The sequence below is a fragment of the Aspergillus alliaceus genome (assembly GCF_009176365.1).
Source record: "Aspergillus alliaceus strain CBS 536.65 unplaced genomic scaffold BDW43scaffold_28, whole genome shotgun sequence".
NCBI lineage: Eukaryota > Fungi > Ascomycota > Eurotiomycetes > Eurotiales > Aspergillaceae > Aspergillus > Aspergillus alliaceus.
The window spans coordinates 79,810-98,209 of NW_022474711.1; the positions used below are offsets into that span (position 1 = coordinate 79,810).

At 45.5% G+C, this 18,400-nt stretch overlaps 7 protein-coding genes across 7 annotated transcripts; 5 read left to right on the forward strand and 2 right to left on the reverse strand.

Annotated features, from left to right (window-relative positions):
* Nucleotides 1-772: 772 nt before the first annotated feature.
* BDW43DRAFT_300993 (major facilitator superfamily domain-containing protein) lies at nucleotides 773-3,668 on the forward strand (the record flags this gene model as incomplete). The annotated part of the gene is made up of 8 exons (XM_032044984.1): nucleotides 773-794; nucleotides 867-921; nucleotides 952-1,112; nucleotides 1,175-1,463; nucleotides 1,513-2,060; nucleotides 2,123-2,131; nucleotides 2,167-2,280; nucleotides 3,619-3,668. The coding sequence occupies 8 exons, from the start codon at nucleotides 773-775 to the stop codon at nucleotides 3,666-3,668; spliced, it is 1,248 nt and encodes a 415-aa protein (XP_031899217.1).
* A 1,297-nt stretch (nucleotides 3,669-4,965) lies between these two features.
* Nucleotides 4,966-6,714, reverse strand: BDW43DRAFT_279256 (PAF acetylhydrolase family protein). Its single transcript, XM_032042282.1, has 2 exons — nucleotides 6,124-6,714; nucleotides 4,966-6,043 (listed from the first exon to the last, which is right to left on the reverse strand). Exons 1-2 carry the CDS (start codon nucleotides 6,579-6,581, stop codon nucleotides 5,335-5,337), a joined length of 1,167 nt encoding a protein of 388 aa, XP_031899218.1. The 5' UTR covers nucleotides 6,582-6,714; the 3' UTR covers nucleotides 4,966-5,334.
* Nucleotides 6,715-6,985: 271 nt separating this feature from the next.
* Nucleotides 6,986-8,859, forward strand: BDW43DRAFT_279261 (uncharacterized protein). The gene is made up of 3 exons (XM_032042283.1): nucleotides 6,986-7,674; nucleotides 7,737-8,032; nucleotides 8,092-8,859. The coding sequence occupies exons 1-3, from the start codon at nucleotides 7,471-7,473 to the stop codon at nucleotides 8,597-8,599; spliced, it is 1,008 nt and encodes a 335-aa protein (XP_031899219.1). The 5' UTR covers nucleotides 6,986-7,470; the 3' UTR covers nucleotides 8,600-8,859.
* A 222-nt stretch (nucleotides 8,860-9,081) lies between these two features.
* Nucleotides 9,082-10,260, forward strand: BDW43DRAFT_279263 (glyoxalase family protein). The gene has a single exon (XM_032042284.1). The coding sequence runs from the start codon at nucleotides 9,185-9,187 to the stop codon at nucleotides 9,605-9,607; it is 423 nt and encodes a 140-aa protein (XP_031899220.1). The 5' UTR covers nucleotides 9,082-9,184; the 3' UTR covers nucleotides 9,608-10,260.
* Nucleotides 10,261-10,290: 30 nt separating this feature from the next.
* On the reverse strand, nucleotides 10,291-11,256 carry BDW43DRAFT_279264 (O-methyltransferase). Its single transcript, XM_032042285.1, has 2 exons — nucleotides 10,735-11,256; nucleotides 10,291-10,678 (listed from the first exon to the last, which is right to left on the reverse strand). Exons 1-2 carry the CDS (start codon nucleotides 11,210-11,212, stop codon nucleotides 10,470-10,472), a joined length of 687 nt encoding a protein of 228 aa, XP_031899221.1. The 5' UTR covers nucleotides 11,213-11,256; the 3' UTR covers nucleotides 10,291-10,469.
* A 176-nt stretch (nucleotides 11,257-11,432) lies between these two features.
* On the forward strand, nucleotides 11,433-12,820 carry BDW43DRAFT_279266 (uncharacterized protein). Its single transcript, XM_032042286.1, has 4 exons — nucleotides 11,433-11,719; nucleotides 11,839-12,178; nucleotides 12,247-12,659; nucleotides 12,746-12,820. The coding sequence occupies exons 2-3, from the start codon at nucleotides 12,170-12,172 to the stop codon at nucleotides 12,625-12,627; spliced, it is 390 nt and encodes a 129-aa protein (XP_031899222.1). The 5' UTR covers nucleotides 11,433-11,719; nucleotides 11,839-12,169; the 3' UTR covers nucleotides 12,628-12,659; nucleotides 12,746-12,820.
* On the forward strand, nucleotides 11,621-12,287 carry BDW43DRAFT_108225 (uncharacterized protein). The gene is made up of 3 exons (XM_032037859.1): nucleotides 11,621-11,719; nucleotides 11,839-12,140; nucleotides 12,264-12,287. Exons 1-2 carry the CDS (start codon nucleotides 11,717-11,719, stop codon nucleotides 12,046-12,048), a joined length of 213 nt encoding a protein of 70 aa, XP_031899223.1. The 5' UTR covers nucleotides 11,621-11,716; the 3' UTR covers nucleotides 12,049-12,140; nucleotides 12,264-12,287.
* Nucleotides 12,821-18,400: the final 5,580 nt, after the last annotated feature.

The window sequence follows — 18,400 nt, forward strand, 5'->3', positions numbered from 1 at the left end:
TACACCTCTCGAGTTTAATATAGTTGGATTTGGAGAATTGGCTGATTCCTTTGCCCTCTTCTTCGGCATGATATGGAAAATTGTTGCTCCTGTGGGATACTGGCACAGGAATACCATGGAATTCTGTCTCAGTAAACTCAACTATTTTAATCCCAATTACTTGAACCCAGCCTATTGCAGATCGAGCCCTCAACAAACGGTGACCTATTTTGAAAAAGTCATTTAGGTCCTACTGAAGTACAATATCTGGACTAAATTATGGAAGAGATGAAGTCGTAAATATAGAAAAGGTAGCGTCGCGATATTAAAAAAGATATATACTAGCTATTCAAGTATCATATATTTATATTCTTGGGAGTGGGAGGCACTCTATGAAGTATCCCAATCATCGTATGTTATATTATCCAAGCAGGCGCCTAGGATAATAGCATAAATCAGAAAATGCGGACGCAGAGAAAGGTAGTTTATTGTTCAGTGTACACGAAACGTGGCTACGTCTGGTCAAGGCAGAGGCAGCATGTCCTTGATTCTGTGGAATGCTACATGCCACTGAGGCAATAAACACCGCCTCAGATTTGGTTACAAACGTCTAGTCAAGCCGCAAAAAGCCGAATACACATAAGCGCTTATTCATAACCGTGAAGCGTAGGACCTCTATTTCAAAGTCAGAAACGCGCCGACTCATCCTCAACACCGCAACATGGCTGCCTTAATGCCGGAGCGCGTAGGGGGACATCGTTGACGACGCTCCCCATGGTTCATTGTCACTGCAATGACCATAGCTCTCTTCACGGGTATACGTATCCTGTGTCTTACATCTGGACGTTTCTTTGACTGACTGTTCTATATCATATGCCTACCGATAGACACGTTTCTTACCAGCTTCATCGTTCTAATCCTTCCGTATATAATCGAAAGTCGGTTAAACTTAGACCCCTCCTATATTTAGAGTGCGAGCTCCTGGCTTTTAGCTGAGAGCGCGGCAGTAAGCGTAATAGTCCGCATTCCGTTAGGACATTTGGCAGACAAATCCACCTCTACGCGCAACTGGCTACTATGGGCGCTAGTAATTGCACTACTGAGTAGTATAACTATAGCACTTGGACCATCTTGTATGGCTCACACGAATATTCCTATGATTTCATTGACACTAGTAGCTGATGGTCTATCACAGTATCTTTCTTATTCCTAGGTCGATTGATACAGGCACTTGCCAGTAGTATTATGTGGGTTGCGGGGCTCACAACGGTCACACAGAATGTCCAAATTCAACATATCGGGATGGTCTATGCGATTGTATCTATGGCAATCGGGGCAGGCACCTCGGCTGGTCCTATGCTGTCCGGAGTGTTGTTTCAGCTCGCCAGCTACTGGGCTGCTTGGTCTAGTGCATTTGCAGTCATTGCTGCCGATATTGCCTTTCGTCTATTAATGTTGGAGAATCCCCGTCCGAATGAAAACTGGTACGTCCCACCCCAGGCCTTGAAAGTCTTCTCGTTCAACTAGACACAGTGTCCTGATGTCGTACTATGCAGAAGCTACCACGGGCGATTCTTGTCCACATGGGAGCTCGGATTCTGAACGGGTGCCGTTTCTTAGAGACAAGGACGATGACTCTACAACTATGTCAGACAAACCGGCTCCACCAAGCTTTTACAGGTGTGTCTTCAGTAAACCAAACTTTGTCGGTGGTGTTTACTCCAGCTTTATATTTGGCCTCTTGCTTACAGCTTTTAATGCCACCCTACCCTTGCATGTTCGCGAGGTCTTCCACTCGGGCGGTATGCCGTCCGGTCTGCTGTTTGCTGCCCTACAAGCCCCACGCATCGTGATGGCTCCATTGGTCGGATGGTTAAAGGATCGTGTGGGAACACGCTTTCCTACAGTTTTTGCTTTCGTAGGCCTCACGCCATTGATACTTTTTTTGGGGGTTCCGGGAAATGAACAATTCGCCGTGGCGAATACAAGTCAGCGAGGACAAGTTATGTATGTGGTGCTTATGATCTTCATCGGGTTTGAATTTGCCTTTTTAAATAACGCCGGCGCAATCGAAGCCATGAGTAAGTTGAATATTCCCCGTTACCTGTAGAGCAAGCATGGACACCGATTATTGCATATAAAGTGACGGTGAGTGAGTTGGAGAAAGAGTATCCCCATACGGGAAAGCACGAGCTCTAGCAATGGTTAGTGTCGCCTGGACTATGGGGACCTGTGTGGGTCCCATCTCGGCGGGAGCCCTTAATGAGACGTTTGGTTACTTTGTGTTGAACTGCGTTGTTGGTGAGTATTTCATGACTCCTGTTGGCTTAGCCGCTACTGTAGTGAATTTTCTGGCAGAGGTTCACTAAGTACTGACTCCTCAGAGGAAGTATATCTGCTTTGTCTGCGGTAGTTGCTTGGGCTTACCTTCGCTCGAATAATTTTTCAGTTCAACGTGGGGTTAAGGGAGTGTAGTTGAATCTAGCAGCATATTGCACTCCATATATGTCGCCCTTCTTCGGTACCAGGACGTATTTTTAGAGCCCAGGCGGGGATATCTGATATATTTCTTTGCTCTACATAAGCCCTATTTTTTAGTGAACCGATACCTACCAGGGTCAAGCATTTAGGCGTGCTGAACTCTATAATGTTGTAAATACTTAACCGCCTTTGTTGCCCCCCAAATTCTCGATGTGTACACTATATTAGATTATTCAATCTAATTTAGTTGCGTCATGATCTTGGTAGCTGGGCTGAAGAAGGACAAAAAGTGGTGAAACCGGCCTTAATAATCCGCCTTAATCTCAGGCAGATAGGCGCAGATAACCATTCCGTAGTCTTATAGTATAGAAATCAGATCTAGACTAGCGCGACTTCTAATGTTGAAGATCGGTTGGAACTATACTTTAAAATTATAAAGTCATCGAAATTCCCGATCTTAACCTCTTACAGTATTCTTTTTTAAAGCCTTACGGTAGCTAATCTAAGTATAGTTCGCTTCAGGAGCACTTTTTATGCCGTGAATAGTATCTATTCCCTGTGGCAACCTAGTCGTTTCTTTGTATAATCCTTTAGAATATATGATCGATATCTACTATGCCGATCCTCTACCGCTCTGCTAGCCACTGTCTCTTTAAATCCGCACATTACCCGACCCATAGCAAGATGCCGTACTTTTCCTCATCTTCAGCAAGCCAATCTACAACCTTGGCGGCCCCGGCGCCGACGCCCGGGTTATACACACCCTGGATGAATACTGGCGCAGCTTCGTCCCGGGCGACATGTGGTCTACCTTACTGACCGGGGACCATGAGTCCATATTGCGGGATATACGGGCATGCTGAATGTCGAGACAATACGGGGGTAGAATTGTCGAGGTGCATCTGCGTTTCGCGTCTCACTGGCCAAGTCTGTACGGATTTTGGCTCGTTTCTTCCCTCGTTGATCTTTATTGCGGGAAGGGGTGGACGGGTCCTTTGTCTTCCAAGACAGCAGCATCGGTGGGGTACAGTGTTTCATTGTTCGACGATGAGAAGTATACTAAGATTGGCTTGACTCGCACGAATAACGCTTTGCGGCAGCTGGAAACTATGTTAAGAGCATCATGATGCAGTATAGTCAGGAGATGCTAGTGGAAAGCCACCCAAGGCCACTGGGTGGTTTCAGATTTTCAGGATAGCCTGGATTAATGGGTATGATTTTGAGAAGTGCAAGCTGGCTAGGCGGGAATCGCAGATATACCTCTATCGACGGGATGATACTAAACACATGGTGGTATTAAGGTGCTATGAGAAATCAATCGACCATCTTGGCATCTTTTGCGGAGACAAATGTATTAGTTTGAATTCTTCCGCTTTCAGGTCCCTACTAGGCCTGCTCCTAGCCGGGGTGTGATAGCGTCTGAGTATGTATAAAGATGCAGAGCTGACAGAGCACTCTCATCTAGGTAAGTAGGGATATATTACCAAATTCAGGAATATCAAACTAATGTAAATGCTCACCTGAACATATGGATCTCTTCATTGGTTTCGAAGGACGACTTATGCCCTTTAGCTTATATAGGCTATAATGTCATCTCTACGATCTAGAATCTATGGAGTGTCTTCCTATTTAACCTGTCTCAATGTGATTGACTTAACCGTTAAGAGAGCTCACAACATTTTACGCAGTAGACTCTAGCTTCAATCCCTGCTTGCTATGTCTCCATGTACCTCCCGCGTTGGGCGTCTTGAATTCATTGGCATCTCATAACTTAGTTGCCTACATATTTCCCTGGGACTGATCCTGCGTGTGGGAAAGACTTATTTCACTCATTGGAGCCGTCTTCGCCTTTCTTTTCCGGAGTAAAAGCCATGCAAGGCGAGCAAGTATAGCGATCGCCCCTACAGGCACACCAACACCGATACCGGCCTTTGCCCCTATTGAAAGCCCTGAGGATGACCGGGGAGAAGTCTGCCCCGACGGGTTTAATGTGGGTGAGATGCTTGAAGAGGCACTTGGTGTGGGAATATGTCCTTCAAGGGTCGGCGCTATGTATATCGCTCTGGAGCTGTTGCAGCAGTCCTGGGTTGTGCCACAGCACCATGTCGTGGTGGTATTCGGATTGCCATAAGGTGTTATGATCCCGGTTGAATTGGGGCTTTGGTCTATCTGTATTATTCATGTAGTTATAATGCAGAGGGGAGTTTGTTAGATGGGAGAATCATGGAGCTGGTGTTCACTAGGTGGCTCCTCCGCTAAAGTAACTAAGTTCACCCAGGCATCAATCACCCGATACGGCAGCCTAATCGAATAAACAGACAATGTACGTAACCTATCTCTTGGGATTGACAACGCCTTTGACCGAAGCGAAACAAAACCCACTATAATCAACCCATATCAGAGTCGATTCCCTAGAGCCGGTATATATAAATTATATGTAAACGAAATTCATATCCTTAGTGGCTAAAATGGGCTTAATCAAGGCGCATTAAAAATCATACTTGATGGAACACCCAGGCACGACGCCTACTTTCTGATTGACTGGATCTAAGAAGAATAGCGAGAAAGCCACCTTTGTAATTGAATATACGTTACTTAACGCCACTTATCATATATACGATAATATCACAACATGAACAGAAGCAGCAGCAGCATTGAGCAATATATGAGCCTCTCGTATTACTCTAGGATACCTTTAGTGTGCTATACAACGCTGGTGTTATTGGCTAGAGGTTCAGGTTCGTTATTGATATCAAAAGCGCCGGCAATCCACAGATGTTGTTGTAGGCGACGGATAAAGCCAATATTGCCTGTTCCATCATCAAGCCATGGGCCGCCATTATAACGTTTGATGACTAGTTACCTTGTCTAGGGTTAAGCCTCTCCAGGTATCACCTCAGGGAACTCCGTACTCGAACTATCGAGTAACTCGGCTTTCTTCCCCTTTAGAACAAAGTCAAAAAATCTGCTAACATAAGTCGCAATAATCTCATGGGCTCTTCCTCCATCAATGTCCCCTAATATCGCGGCCACCTGTGTCGGAGATTTCTCTCTCAGACCAATCAAACCAGCGGCCACCGCCAAGTCCGTAAACGTACCATGTCTGCTCCTATTCAGCATAAATTCTCTTTTGAAACCCTTCAAATTTGGCCACAAGGCACCCCAAGTAGCATCAGTTGTAAAATTCTTCCCTTCGTGTGCCATAATCATGAAGGGTCTATCCAAACCCCGGTGGATAACAGAGCCGAAAAATGTACCGTCCAGATTAATACCTCCGATAAGACGGGGATCAGAAAGCATAGCCTCAGCTGCAGTAGCACCGCCAAGGGAGTGACCGTAGATGCCCACTTTAGAGGTATCCAACCCGTATTTTAAGCCTGGGATGAGCTTGGATATGATAGATGGCCGGCGGAGCTGATCAAGAACAAAGGATATATCTCTCGTGCGAACCTTCAGGCTATCTGTAACTTGGACGTCGGTCGTAATGTTTGCGGCAAGGATTGTAGCATTGTTGGGGAATGTTACGATGCCTGCGTCGTAGGGGTGGTCAACTGTTACAACGATGTAGCCAGTGCTGGAGAGCCTGCGTGGTGGTGTAAGTCAGCGAAACCCTGTCATTTTACGTATCTGATAGGCAAGCAACAGAAGATAAGGGAAACACACCTTTGTGCCATGGCACTGTACAAAAGTCGCGTATTGCCCAAGCCAGGTGAGAAGAGGATGAGCGGATATTGTGACCCTTTGACCGGGCGACCCGAGCCTGAAATCCGCTCAGGAAGATGCTTGCAGGTCTGAAGGGTAAGTGACCCAAATGCGCCAGCTGGGATACCAGCCGGTGCGTATTGTTCATCCTCGAATGCGGCGCTGATAGGGTCCATGTAGGGAGCTAGCAATGGGTGACATGGTGCATGAAGGACGGGATGAAAAAGAGAAATCATCAGGGTACGTGGCTGCGGTGTTGGGGCATAGGGGTCTGCACGATCATAATCGATGAGCTGGGTTGTTGCGAAGCTGGTATTGTACCGGCCTATTGCGGCGGGGAAGGAAACTGCATTTATGCTTGGGAGAAGCTGGGCAAAGAGAGTAGCCAGCATTAGAAGGGTTGCAGATAGTTTGAACATCGTAGCAAGATGGTGCAGGGCGCAAAAAAAGAGAGAAGGCAGAGATGGGAAATACAGTTGTTGCAGAGAAAATGGGCGGAAACCTCTCGTCTTATATAGGGTTCCGGATGCCAATGCCTGGACTCTGGTGTCTGTCAGGTCTGGTGTTGGCCACGTCGCCTCGATGCATTTTCAAGCCACCTAACAAGGCAATAATTCGGCGCGTTCACACATTCCCTAGTCTGATATGTGATATGCTCGTCTTTGGCTCCACTTTTGGTTGACAACTGTAGTGACTTGAATCCCTTCGCCAAGAACTGCGTTCGAATATTGCCAAATTAGGAAAGGCTTATTATCTTGGCAGCTGAGCCATTTCCTCTCCGCCGTCCAGTGATTCTTAAACCTCTCCCGCTTTGCACAGTTTACGAAGAGTGACTAGGCATTTCCGAAATTCACCTAAAAAATGGCTATTTTGGGACCACTTGACCGACGGATTGCTCGCACCAGATGCGCGGCCTGCACACGACGCAGAATCAAGGTTAACAACCCCCTCCCAAAGAATCCGTCAAGCCAAAACTGACTCACTTTTCTACTACTTGATTTTAACCTCTTGTAGTGTGAAGGTGGCCCTCCCTGTCAATATTGCGTAAAGAAAAAACTGGAATGCGTCCCACCAGCAGTTCAGCCAAAGGCTGGCCTAGTCTTTGTCAATGTCTCTGGGCCGTCCAAAAGGTCTAAATGTCTCTCGCTCCCCACTGGTCTGCCAGCACCTAGGCTTTGCCCCGAGGTGCCAGCTGGACGATCGACCCTGTTTATAAAGCATTTCCTGGCGGACTTTTTGTCAAGAAATGAATTTGGTGGCCCCCTAGACCTCGGCACTATCATTTCGCAAACCCAGAAATCCCCCAGCATGTATCAAGCATCCATTGCCCTGGGCGCCCTTGATCTGAGCAGGAAGTCGATGCTATCTTTACCTCAAGAGAGGAAAGGTGCGGCTGTGGGAGCATTGGCGGCCTACCACACCTCAATTGCCGAATTTAAAGCCGAGATTGTAAGCAACAGTGTCCAACAAGATGCGAATCTATGGACTACACTTCTATTGGGACTGTTCGAAGTAGGTCAAACGTCTCTTGTGCAGAAAGTATATCAGAAGCTCGAAGTTAATCTTTCGGTTAGCTTATGTATGATGCGAGCGGAGAAGGATGGGTGAAGCATTTTCTGTACGGCACATCTAAAATGCTTCAGCTTCGTGGCCCGGAAGCTCATGTAACTGGCTCTGGGAGGACATTATTCCTCACGGTGCGAGTCTTTGAAATTTGTCGCGCTCTGATATACCCAGAACCTTCTTTCCTCTGCCAGCCGGAATGGGTATCGCTCATGACTAGGATTTGGAACGAGGGTCTCAACATCGTCTGGCATCCAAAAGAACTACTGTTCGATCTGATAATCAAATGCACCTCAATAAGCCACCGGTAAGTGCGCTCATAGGCAGTTTATACCTTCTTGTATGATTGACTAAACGCAGTGTATGGGATCTGCTCAAACCGGACTCCAAGTGTCCGAACATGCTTTTGCATGAGGCCCTGTTTGAGCTTGCCGCGGAAGGTTTCGTCGTCCGGTCTGCTCTTCTTGATTGGTATGCGAACTTCCAGCAGTGGTCGGCAAATAGAGGTACACCCGAACATAACCCCCAATCTATTCTCGCAACAATCTATTATCACGGGGTCTCCATCTACTTGTCCGGCATCTTCGACTACCGCTCTCAATTCAACGAAATGCCCACGCCTACAATCTCACAGACTATTGTTCAGAATCACGTCGATGCAATTCTAGAGAAGACTGAGGTCGCCTTGAAGACTACTAATTTGGCGCCTGTCTTATTTTTCTTCCCGTTGAGAGTAGCTGGCGCCAGAGTGGCGACCATTCGAGAAACAGAGTTAGTTCATGCGATGCTTCGAGAAATATCGACGAGGGGTTTCGTCGTTGCAGATGCATTTACAGCTGATTTGAAGTCTCTATGGCGCCGAAAAGGCATCTAATACGCATAGGTGGTGAACTGTAATCTTCAGAACGAGAGCACTAACGTGAATCTCGCGTAAGCCGATCACCCCTGTTCTAATACAGTGATTAGTTTACGCTATAATTGCCTGAAACGAACGCAGTGAGAAACAGGGTAAAAGTAAATGAGCCTGTGAAGACGTACGCAAAGAGCTGAACATTTACCAGCAATTTTGCCTGGAAAAGGGACTAAAGTGAAGGGGTTATAGAATCAATGTGAAAAAAGCATGGAGAACTGGAAGGCATTTCTGTACACGCTAAATATATATGCATTATTCTCTATACTGAAACCTGGTTACTTGTACCCGACATTGAAGGATCTGTGAGCATCACAACGGAAGAAGTTTAACCTAGGCCAAATAACCCGAAATATAATCGGTTCACCTTCCTCGTATTTCCACCTTCCGAGCCCTCAACTATCTTTTCAGTCGTCACAAGGTTACAGAAGTAGCTAACTAGGCAACCCTGTCTGACTAATACGAACAGGCTGCGGCGACTGATATTTTTAGTCTTCTGATAGCGAGAACGCACCGAACCTAGTTTAATCACATTATCTGAATCACAAAATGGCTTCCGAGATAGCCAAGTCAGCATGGAAGGTCATTCCCATGTTTCATTCCACATCAGTTTCCCTCACCGTCCGATTCTATACTGAAATCCTCGGGTTCGAGCTCGGCGGTGTCAAACCCGAGGATGGCACGTCCGAGTTGTGCTTTTGTTCGGTTTTTATTGGCAAAAAGGCCGAGGCAAATTTCTACTTCTCGAAGGTTTCCGCTGAAGAATTCAAACCGTCTGAGGCGATGATTGCACTAGGGACCCGCGAATTGGATGAGTATTACCAATACTTGAAGGGTCACAAAGAGGTGCAAATTGCCCAAGACATTGAAGATATGGAATGGGGCTTTCGACAGTTTACCATTAAGGATAGCGATGGGAATCGGCTGACGTTCTTCAAATTCTTGGAGGGAGGGAATCCGGGTGAAGAGTGAGGGGTTGGTTCCTGTTGTCCTTCTGGGGATACTTGTTCGCTACATTGATATGTCATGTCGTCTCATTCGTCTTCTACTTTTCTCCCTTGCTTTTCACGGTCGGGCAACAGATGTGAAGGACGACTCCAAGTTCAGTATGGTTTGTTTAGGCATTATTCTAAGGCTCTGAAGTACGCACAAGCATCTCTGAGTTGGCACTTTTATCAAATGGATATCCCCCATACTGCCAAGAACTTCAATCCGAGAATAGTGGATAAAGTCTCTCCAGAATGCCAAAAACTGACTTGAGAGGTAATCCAGTGTAGATCACTCGTTTGTCTATGCTGGGTCTACGTGGTTGATATATACAATGTACCTTAGTTATTTTCCTGTTCCATTGCACTCTTATGACAACCTTCCCTCGTCTTTGAAGGAGCTAATGCTTTTGCTATGCAGAAACATTGTTTTTCCTTTATGAAACAAGCCTCAAGTCCAGCCTCTGTAGATCTCATTACATTTGGGCACTTTGTATAAGTGTCGAAGTAACTAAGAACAACGATGGATGCTATTTTAGACCCGCTTGGTATCTTAAAGATAGTATTCTCAAATACACGAGTCTATATGAAAGAAGGCAAAACTGTCCGTAAGACAGAAAAGAATACCCACAGATTATTTCTACAAAAGGGGGGTAAAAGCTGTAGAAATACAAGCATCGAGATTCGCTCTTGATTGATGTTCGAGCGTTCAATTTGCTATCTACCTTGGGACAACGCGTTTCTCAAGTGTCTCAGAAAACAGGACTAATCAGATAGATTGTTAAGCCGAACAGAATAGAATAGTGTGCTAATTTCTTTATACACAATGCAACCATTCTAGAGCTAATCTAGGACTGAGGTGTATAAACACATAATTCCAAACCCTTCGAATAAGGCATAGTTAAGTTCAGGAACCCACTATCTGCCCGGCGCAGATATTCCAACAGATCCTTATAGCGACCCGCAGAGCTGATAGTGTTATCAATGATGAGAACTGCACCGTGGCGGAGATGTGGCTGAATCAGCTTTAGAGCTGGGAGAGTCATGGGTGCCCATACTAGAGCGATCATTAGTATCTGATATAGCGTATTCAAAGATATAGAGGGAACCCACTATCCAAAAGGAGCATGTCGATGGTGGGAATGTTGTCCTTCAATGTTTGCCGCAGATCTCCCACACGCAAGTCAATGTGCTTTAACACCAAATCTCCAGCCTCATCCCAGTACTTGCGAGCCTGCTCTGCCTTCGAGGGCTCGTGCTCTGTTCCAATAACAGTACCTGTTCCACCAGAGGCTTGCACGTTTGCGCTCACAGCCAAACCAAGGTAGATGGTGCTGACACCGAAACTCGTGCCTGCCTCAACGATGTTTTTGGCATTTATGGCACGGGCTAATTGGTAAACAAAGTGGCATTTATCCTGGTCTAACGCGATGAAGGCTTCACGGGTAGCATCATGGACCTGGTCTGGCGCGAAAGCGGTGATATCTAGGTGACTTTCCTGTTCGATCGATGCGGCATGTAGGCGATCTAAAAGAGAGAGTATATGCTGGGGGACTCCCGCGTCCTTGAGAGGGTTGGTTGAGGATTCCATATCTGCAAACTTTGGCTTGTTAGAAGTGCGAGGGTACCACGGATGGATTCGAAGGATGATACAGCATTGCCTTGTGTCAAAGATGACGCATATTTATAGCTTGTACTTTGAACGAGGAGGACAAGACCCCGCCTTGGCATTCTGGAGATCATATCTTGCTGTTGTTTTATTGGTCTCGTACTTCGTATATCCCCACCGAGAGTTACCTTTGATTGCCTCGGGGACGTAGGCTGGTGGTAAAGCAGTGGGTATGGTCGATGACTCAATAGTGGCTTTCCTGAGATTCATGGCCTGGGCACAATTATCAGACATAGAAAGATCTCTTCTCTGCTGCGCTGTAAATTTCTATCACTGGCACCGATAACCCTTCCTCTATCCCCCACCATGGCACAACCGGATAATCAAGCCTTTCAGCCAGTTACAACCCGAAGCTCACAGGGGCCTGAAGGGCGAAGTTGCCATAGGTATTAGCACACCTCAAGGTTAATCAGAAACGGACCTAAAATGGTGAGTTTACGTATCCTGGAAGCCCCTAGTGGATGAAAGCGCCTGCCATGAAAATCCCATCGTCTTCTGATATCTAGGGTAAGTCCTATCTCGTCCAAAAGCTAAATGCGAATTAAAAGGAATCGGTAATCATTGTTGCTACATCCTTCGTCATAGTCTCAACTTCCCGCGGTCTTAACTTCGCCTGGGGAGTCTATCAGGCTCTATATAATTGTCTCGTTCGCGAACCCGGAACGGCATTCACCGGTGCTGCCCCTGCAGAAATGGATCTCAACGGCGCAATCCCAGTATCTCTAATGGCGATAGGAGCCCCCTTTGTTGTCGCTTAGGCTAAGCGTTTCACACCGCGCACAGTCACATTCGTGGGTGGCGTTGCATTTGGGCTCTCACTAGACTTAGCTAGCTCTGGGACAGCATTGTGGTATTTCGAGCCAACCCAAGGATTCTTGAATGGAATTGGTACGTGCTTATTCTACATGGTAACTGCCACACTGCTGCACAAAATAGATTTGACATTAGTAGATTAGGCTGAACTAGTTCTAAGGGTACATCTACTAGATACTCCGCTTCTGGTTTCAGCGCAGGAGTCCGAACTTGCTAGGATCAGTCCAAACATCACCTCCATTCAGACTCTAGCATACTATCATATCAACGTGGAAGTGGAAACCAATCACCAAAGGCCCATGGACCCGCCGATGAACATCTCCACGATGAGGAAGCTTTCGTGGAGAGAACCCTACCTCAAACGACCAGAGCACCATGCAACATCCAGCTCGCCTTGGATCTCCTCAACCGTCGTTTTCGCCTTCCTCGGCGGGATGTTCCTCACTATACTCTTAAAGCAAAGTTTGCACAGCCACCGACCTGCGAGCCATGGCGATATACAGACCTTGGCTCAGGAAGGATAATTTTGGACGGAGAAGACATGGTAATAAACAAGGCATGTAATCACCTGGTCAGTTATGAACTAGCAGATGCAACGCTATAATAAAGTACTACTACTAACTTAGTACCTACGAGTTACAAACCCTTGTCTAACATAGCTTATCGAAGGTGGGGGCGTACAAGGCAGAGTCGATATAATATCAGTCATTAACAACCAAATAAAGACATTCGGCACCCAAAAAAGGATATTAAATAAATTCTTTTTAAGAGTAGAAAAAGCCAATATCAGCTACTCTATGACATGGTATCTACTTCCATGCCTGTTCTATAGAAAGTATATTAGAAATATCCAAGGCTACAAAGAATATGAAACTACTGGTTAGACTGGCCAATAGGCCAATACCTAGGCGGGTTCTAGAAATTTGAACCCGAGCCCAACCCATTAATTCTAGAAAGTCTATTAGATAAAAGTAAAAGAAGCAAAGGCGTCGACTACATAATATTATTTTATAAGACATCTGAGTATTGGTGGCATTATACGGTAAGAAAGCCAAAGGATCCGAGTAATATGAATATCCGGTTTAGGGCGGCGATGTGGGAATGCCTCGAGTACTGAATTCTAGTCCCAGTTTGTGCTTTTAACCTAGGACCGTCTTGATTATCAAAAGCTGCAATTTAGCATGCGGAAGACGGTTCTTTACACTATTTTCCACTAAAAACTTGCAAATCAATCGGAAAAGTTAAAGTACCACTGATTTCAAATACTTATAACGCAGACCATATTTTATAAAGGCAAACTCTGGTAATTAGTGATAGTACAATAGAATGGAATGCCACTAACCTTTCAAATTATTCATCCCATTTAGGAAAGATAAATGATATGCTCGTGGATGCAACAACAGGTTATTCGCGGGTAACCTATGCGGGTTAGGTTAACTAGTTATGGCGAGGTCTAGCTGGGAGTATATATAAGCATACAATAATCAATCAGATAGGCTGCTACAGCTTAGGACTGACAAGGCAGCCGTGGATTTCTGAAAGACTAACTAGGTCCCAATTTAATAAACGATAGTAAGCGGCATAAGCACATACGTTGCATAAGGATCTCCCGCATTTAAACGCCCTTGATGCTTACTCCTAACTGCTTGGCAGATCATACCAATCTCATATACGGATATTTTTTTTCTCTAGCACTTATCACGCAAGTATCGCAGCTACGGCTTAAAACCCGTTCTCTTCTATCTCAAAAGGTGGCTTCAGAGATGATCCATATAAAGATTACGGTTCAAACTCCTTCCAAAAGACCCTTCATCGAAGATATCACCACACAGCTTGAAGAGATCCATCAGGACACAGCCCTTACATTAATCGATTCTACCTACGGAACCCTGTTCTTTGATTGTCCTACCTCAGAACAGCATTACCTAGACGCCTTCGGAAATCTATTCGATCATTGGGCCAGAGACAAGACGGTTCACGTCCTGACATACCACTTGGTTCGTGTAATTATGAAGTACCTCGTCGGAGTGGGTGTTGCTCCTTTCGTCTTGCGCGACGACCCTCCCCGTCTCTGAAAACTCGGCCGAGGTCGCTCGAGCTAGTCTGGAAAAGCGCGCCACTTGGTCATTCAGCTGCAACTGCTCTGGCCAAGCCTATCAAGGAACAAGTAATACTTCGGGTGGGAGAGTGTGTCCAGGGGGCTACTCACCTATACTGTTCAAGGGCTGCACCAGGGTTTCATTCCACGGCGCCGGAAAATATAGGCTAACTGGTTATATGAGTCGGCAGTATATCGAAGAAATTATTCGGGTAAACGGTAGCTTTGTTATATGTATCGATGCACCTGGAAACTAGGGGTCGTTACCAAACAATCTCGTAACCAAATTTTAAATTTAGCACAAGGAGAGGTTATTTTAGGGGTGGAAAGTCTGAAAACGAGGTGGCCTGAGGAGCGGATGAGCTTTAGGATAGCAGTTGGAAAAGGACTTTTGTCTTCATGCTTGTAAGAATACTCATGAAAACCAGGCAATATTGAAACATTCCATTTATTACCCTATCGGATAGGATTCACCTTTGATAACTAGGCAATAAAACGTGACACTAGCGGCATACGTGCCGAATATGGTGAATTCTAGCAGGGTAGCAAGGGCACGGTCATTTCAAAATGGTTTGATAGGCTCTGGATTAGATTCATGTTTCGTTGTACCCTTCAGACCCCCAGAAGTGTTGTCGCGTAGAAAGAGCACGTCTGCGCGTTTACTCGCAGCTTTTGTCATGTACTCTGGCTATGTCTTGTGGTGACACCCTCATTTGGAGACTGCTTCCGGTGGCGCGTTGGCCCATCGACGGAGGCGAATCTTACATGGATCAATCCAATGGCCATGCTAGCATTAAGACTGGAACCTCATACGAAAAAAAGGTTTACCTAGTTATGTGAGATAGGGTTCATTGACAGTTATTCTGTCAAGGTATTAATTAAATCCATCACTAAAGTCACTGACTATTATAATATATATAACTATCGGTACTACTACTCTCTCTAGATATCGGCAGGGCTGCGGACATCTCAAACAAAAAAAAAAAAAAAAAAAAAAAAAGGACTTTTTCTTTATCTCTAAAAGCAGCCGCGCAAAGTCCGGCTCCACTGAAGATATCTCAAGCAACACTACAAGCTCGTATAGCTCTTTCCATAGCTCTATAAACTGCCTCCCCTTGCTGTAGAGGCGCGCTCTCTGCTCTTAGATAGTCGCGCCCGCATTTATTTCAAGCCTTTGCTCATTTTTCTAGTAAACTATTTCATTTTATCTTATTCCCAGACAACTGCAGATACTATAGATCTGTATTAGGTGGCCCGGCTTTACCCAAGCCACTATCGTTACTGCTGTGGGCCTTTTTCTGGTCCATGGAACTTCCACCGTGCTGGGAAACATCAGATACAAATGGTTTCAGGATACTGGCAGCACCTAGTGAATTAAGCAAACCACAACGGTACTGATATGGCTCCGATTCAGTTATAAATGCCTGAGGTACGATTGCTATACTCCCAGGACCCCCCTCGCGACGCTGTAAGTACGGGCCATCGATAGGGCTTCGGAGAATCGTCGGGATACGGTTCTTGAGTAGGCACACATTGGCACTAGTCTGGAGTTTTGCTAGCGCTATTATGTTGCGGAGAGCAACTATGGGAGTTATATTCCATGCTAAATTAAGCCTTCTGCATAGGTTTACCGAATTCCGCACTTCATCTGTAAATAAATCTTTTAATCGTATTACAGAATCCACTTTCATATTGCCTTGTAAAAGTCAATGCCAAAAATTACAGTGAGAAACCTCTCTCCTTGAGCTGAGAAGAGCTTATTTCTCCGGCGGGAAATATTGTCACTGTTTCGGTTATCTATCTTTCCTTTTTTGTCCCTGTTTCTTGGCTTCCATTTGGATAGATAGCCTTAGATTTTAGTTTCACCCTCACTGCTGTATTTTCACCTTACGTACGTAGGAAGTATTCTTCTTATTTCTACCCGATATTTATTTGATATTAGCGCCCTCGAGCGTAGAAGGGGGTGGTGGTTCGAAGGGGATTAAGAAGCGAATAAAAGAAGGAAAGTATTTCCTTAACAACCCCCTCCATTCGCTGGATCCCCTTTTCTTGGCACTATATTTCCATCTCACCTTTTGTACGTATCTCCACTCCATAGTTATGAGAAGAAGCGCCCTCAAGCGTCGGAGGAGTGAGATCCCAACCCCCCGATGTCCCCGGGCGGGGAAATGGCTTACCGTAGACCTAACCTTTGTATATTTAGTATGACAGACTAGTAATTGAATCCGTCCTCTCAGGCTAAACTCTCCAGGGACATTACTGCGGCATGGAAGTTAACCGTTCACCCTCACGGACGGCTACCAAACAAGTACATCCATGTTATATATGCTCCTGGGATTAATATGATAGTATAGCAAGCCATTTGTGGAGAGCAAGGCATTTGCGGCGCAGTCAGGCCACAATAGGGATCCATTACCGAGTCTCACGACCCAAAGTCTCATCAGTACAACTGCAGGTGGCTACTAGTATATGCATTGGCTCCCACCACTTTGCCAATGAGGCACCGTCATAAAATTAGAAGCACAGTCTATCAAACCAATCTTCGATACACCGTACTACCTACCGCAATCACTTTAAATGAAAAAATTAAAGCCGTGCGGGGCTAGTGACATTGTACAGATAAGCCGTCTGCCCGCTCAAGTATTAGTTACTGTTTATTGGGAACTAAGAACCCCTTATGTACTCTGTATACCTTCAGACTAAGTGTACTTGTACTTGTCGTGTGAGTAAAATCGCCGGGATATCGCGGAACACAGTCCAGGCCTCCGCTCCCTTGGGCCTCTATGTGCTCGGTAGCATTCATAAAATATGCTTGAAATGTATCTAAAGACAGAGCACTTTTGCTTGGTATCCAGACAAACAATATCAGCTTGGAGATAATTCAATTCTTATTTCATCAGATTTATTTCCAACTTTTTACCGTGCCAACCTCGAGCCAAGAGAAGAGTTCTTACCTTGAGAATATTGCCTCAAACATGGCTTTCTGTCAGCTAATACAGTATCAATCACAAAAGCACTTATGGGTGGGAATATCACATAAAGGTAGCATTGTCGACCAATAGACACACGCAATAACCCAACAGGAGAAATAATGAACTCACCTAATACGCTATATTTCTAGGGTGTTTTAGGGCTCCGTTCAAACGAGATGGACAGAGTCTAAAATCACCGGCCCTATTTAGCCTTGGCTGTGGCGGCCGTCAATGGTATCGATTGGTTAGAAGGGCCGCGCCGCAAAATCAAGGCCAGGGGTCTGACTTGTTTTCGAAGGCGTCAATTAGTACATGTCTGATCCTTTCCGCCCGGATGATTAAGACCACAGTGTACCGCCATGTGGGTAATGGGGGTTTTGGGGGGTTGACCCCAAAGTTTAAGAGCATACCGAGCAAACAGTACACGCTTTAATCCATGCACATGGTGTCGCACTACTAAACACCCGGCGGCCGCAACAAAAAACTAGTAGTGATACACGAATTTATAGATGACTCGCATTCTGAAGGTCTTATCGGCTGCGTTAGCTCTATGTTCGTATATAGACTGGTACTTTCGCTTGACCCGGAATATATCTCTAGCAGTGGCGAAAGTACTCAAATTCATCAAGGCCTGTTCACCAAGAAATAGAAGAAACGGAATTAAAATAGTACAAAAATACCTGCAGACTTAGCTAGGTCAAGAATGGTTATCCAACCCTTCACAAAGAATTATTCTAGTGCTATGGATCTTGGGAAGAGACACCAAGATGTTATGCCCGGAAAGCAACCTGCGCCACATCCATCTATCTTACTTGAGAATGGCTTAAAAGTCTGATCTCATTCTCTTCGAGTCAGACACTCAATACCGACAGTTTGAGTATAATAAAAGCAGCCCAGTATCCAGCAAGCCCACCGTCAGGATCTGCAGGTCAAACCCCAGTTTCACATAGAACACAGTCCCATGGAGCTTTTAATAAAATAAACGTCGGCGGTTCTGTCCCACGAATGAGCCGGAGGCAAAGATTAGCACTCCAAATCCAGGATCCGGATGGCTCCTTAAGGTTAGAGCTTGATACGTTTGTGGCTCCAATGCTCCACTAGCAGCAGACAGTCTATTTCAGTAGTACCAACATACCATAGTTCGTGCCAGCCACTTACTCTTCTTTAATTCCCTAAGAATCAACACACAATGGTAAGTCCTTTCACATCGTTTGATGTATTGGTGGC